At 42.2% G+C, this 3,056-nt stretch overlaps 1 protein-coding gene across 1 annotated transcript in view; it reads right to left on the bottom strand.

The window, feature by feature from the left end:
• LOC107569975 (signal peptide peptidase-like 2A) overlaps window positions 1-3,056 on the bottom strand; it is a 10,748-nt gene that overhangs the window by 5,087 nt on the left and 2,605 nt on the right. The window contains exons 5-9 of the mRNA XM_016256155.1: window positions 1,951-2,052; window positions 663-744; window positions 519-593; window positions 392-445; window positions 266-319 (exon numbers count right to left, since the gene is read on the bottom strand). Coding sequence (XP_016111641.1) covers window positions 266-319; window positions 392-445; window positions 519-593; window positions 663-744; window positions 1,951-2,052 — 367 coding nt within the window. The remainder of the gene's footprint in view (window positions 1-265; window positions 320-391; window positions 446-518; window positions 594-662; window positions 745-1,950; window positions 2,053-3,056) is intronic.

The following is a 3,056-nucleotide window of genomic DNA, read 5'->3' as shown; positions in this document are numbered from 1 at the left end:
GTGTGTGAGAGAGAGCGTGTGTGTCTGTGAGAGAGAGAGAGAGAGAGTGTGTGTGTGTGTGTGTGTGTGTGTGTGAGTGAGAGAGAGAGAGAGAGAGAGAGAGAGAGAGTGTCTGTGTGAGTGAGTCAGTGAGTGTGTCTGTGTGAGTGAGTCAGTGAGTGTGTGTCTGTGTGAGTGTGAGAGTGTGTGTGTGAGAGAGAGAGTGTGTGAGTGTGTGTGAATGTGAGAGTGTGTGTGAGTGTGAGAGTGTGTGTGTCTGTCTTACTTTCTCGTAGGAGGACGAGTTGTCGCCTGGAACCTCCACTACATTGCTGTCACCCTAAAACCAGAAGCTGCCGTTAGTGAGCCTTACATCAATCACACACAGATCACATGACGCGCTCGCACTCACCTTCCCTCCCGCGCCGGGGCCGAGAGCCACCTGCACCATGATGCTCTCTCCATTCTGAAACACACACACACACATTAAGAGAAGAGCATGAGCAGACGCTGCTGAGTGTGGATCCGCTGCTACTCACCGGCGTCAGGAATGGCGTGATGAAGACGAAGAAGACGTCGTAGACCAGCAGCAGACTGAGCAGAATCACGCAGATCTGCAGAAACGAGCAAACACGTCAGACATGCAGCACAGCACCGCTCGCGCCACTGAAAACACAGCTCACCTTAAAGTTGGACAGGCTGATGGTTTTCAGGAAGTTCAGGCAGAAGGCGATTCCCAGCAGATCCTGAAGAATCCAGATCCACCTGCAGACGAGCAGAACACAGACACACCGTCAGAAGCGCTCCGATCATGTGAGACACGATTCAAACTCGGTCTCTGTGCAGGAGTGCTGTGAATTTTTGAATAAAAATTGCTATTGCAACTTAAAATATAAATATATAATATTATTAAACAGAATAAGAAATATTACTACAGTAATATTTCAATATTTGAGTATTTATTAATAAATAAATGGAAATAAACAGTGCATGATTATTTATTTCAGTCGCAGCCTTTGCAATTTGTTAACTGCACAATTATGGTTTTATTCTGAATAACTGTGCAGCCCTACTCGGTGTTATTATACAGTGATAGAAAGCAGCAGTTATGACACAGTCTGCTGTGTGTTTCAGCAGATAAAGATCCACACGCACACGCACAAAAACTCAAACACACACTGAATGCAGAAGTGAGAAACTCAGAATGACCACAGTGAATGGGAAGAGACTCGTCTGCTGACATCAGAGACTGAGTTCTGTTGAGCTGGAAGTAAAAACACTCTTTCACTGGACAGTCTGACGCTGAGTGACGAACTGTGTGTGAATCAGTCTGGAACAGACGTGTGTGTGTCGAGGAAACGTCAGCATGACGCTTTAAAAACAAACCAGACTATAAACTGACCAGAGCAGGAAAACAGAGCTGTGTGTGTGTGTGTGTGTGTGTGAGAGAGTGAGTGAGTGAGTGAGAGAGAGTGTGTGTGTGTGAGAGACAGACCTGTCGTCGTTGCGGTACACTCCCCAGATGACAGACAGTGTGATGCAGACGGCGGCGAGCAGCAGTGAACGCACAGAAACACTTCTCTCTCTGCAGGAAACACTGGAAAAACATCAGAGTTCAGAATCAGAGCCAAACCTCACTGACATCAGCAGAAGAACACACACCCCGAGCGCAGCAGACTCTCCACAACACTGCTGCTCTAGTACGGTTCATGTGCTGCCACATTTATATAAGAATGTAAGTCACGTTTTTTATCATTTATAACATACTGTGACTCATATTCCACAGAGTTTATAACGCAGTTTAGATCACATGTGGATCAGTGTCGACTGAGAGAGGAGCATTTATTTGTAAAGAGCATTTCACACAACATTTCCACAAGATTCCGTTTCGTGTGTGTGTGTGTGTGTGTGTGTGTGTGAGTGAGAGAGTGTGTGTGTGTGTGTGTGTGTGTGTGTGTGAGAGAGACAGACCTGTCGTCGTTGCGGTACACTCCCCAGATGACAGACAGTGTGATGCAGACGGCGGCGAGCAGCAGTGAACGCACAGAAACACTTCTCTCTCTGCAGGAAACACTGGAAAAACATCACAGAGTTCAGAATCAGAGCCAAACCTCACTGACATCAGCAGAAGAACACACACCCCGAGCGCAGCAGACTCTCCACAACACTGCTGCTCTAGTACGGTTCATGTGCTGCCACATTTATATAAGAATGTAAGTCACGTTTTTTATCATTTATAACATACTGTGACTCATATTCCACAGAGTTTATAACGCAGTTTAGATCACATGTGGATCAGTGTCGACTGAGAGAGGAGCATTTATTTGTAAAGAGCATTTCACACAACATTTCCACAAGATTCCGTTTCATTTGAAATAACTTCAGTTCACAATATGTGTGTGTATAATAAATGTTTTTCAAGAATGCAGCATAATTTATATTTCTTATTTTTCATTCCTGCTGTGTTCTGAATACTGTTCAATTTAAAGGATTTGTCGTGGAGTGACGGGAACAAAAATACATATTTACAGAATTTATAATGTTTGTAAATACCAGTATTTTACAGTATTTCTGACTGTAAGAACCACTTTCACTTTCCATTTTAATTTTAGTTTTAAGTAATTGTGTTTTTGACGTTTTTATAAAAAAAAAAAAATTTTTATTTAGCTTTTATTTTTATTTCAGTTTTAATTTTAGTACTTCAATTTAATGCATTTTTTAAGTCAGCTGCCAAAGTACCATTTGTAGTTTTCATTTACATTTTTCAAGTCTTTCATCTAATGTTTAAAGATTTTTAATATATTTTTTTAATTTTATGATTACAATTATTGTTATAATTACTGTCACAGTTTTAGTAACCATTATAGTTACTGTTACAGTAAGTATAAAGCTATGTATTTGATCAAACTTTGCTTATACGTGTGTGTGTGTGTCTGTCTGTGTGTATGTGAGTGTGAGTGTGAGTGAGTGTAAGTGCGAGCGTGAGCGAGTGTGTGAGTGAGTGTGTGAGTGAGAGAGTGTGTGTGTGAGTGAGTGTGTGTGTGAGAGTGACAGAGTGTGTGGGTGTGAGTGTGTGT

The sequence above is a fragment of the Sinocyclocheilus grahami genome, unplaced genomic scaffold (assembly GCF_001515645.1).
Source record: "Sinocyclocheilus grahami isolate Dianchi unplaced genomic scaffold, SAMN03320097.WGS_v1.1 scaffold1400.1, whole genome shotgun sequence".
Taxonomy (NCBI): domain Eukaryota; kingdom Metazoa; phylum Chordata; class Actinopteri; order Cypriniformes; family Cyprinidae; genus Sinocyclocheilus; species Sinocyclocheilus grahami.
Note: the sequence above shows the minus strand (reverse complement) of the source record. Positions and strands in the feature narration are given on the sequence as shown.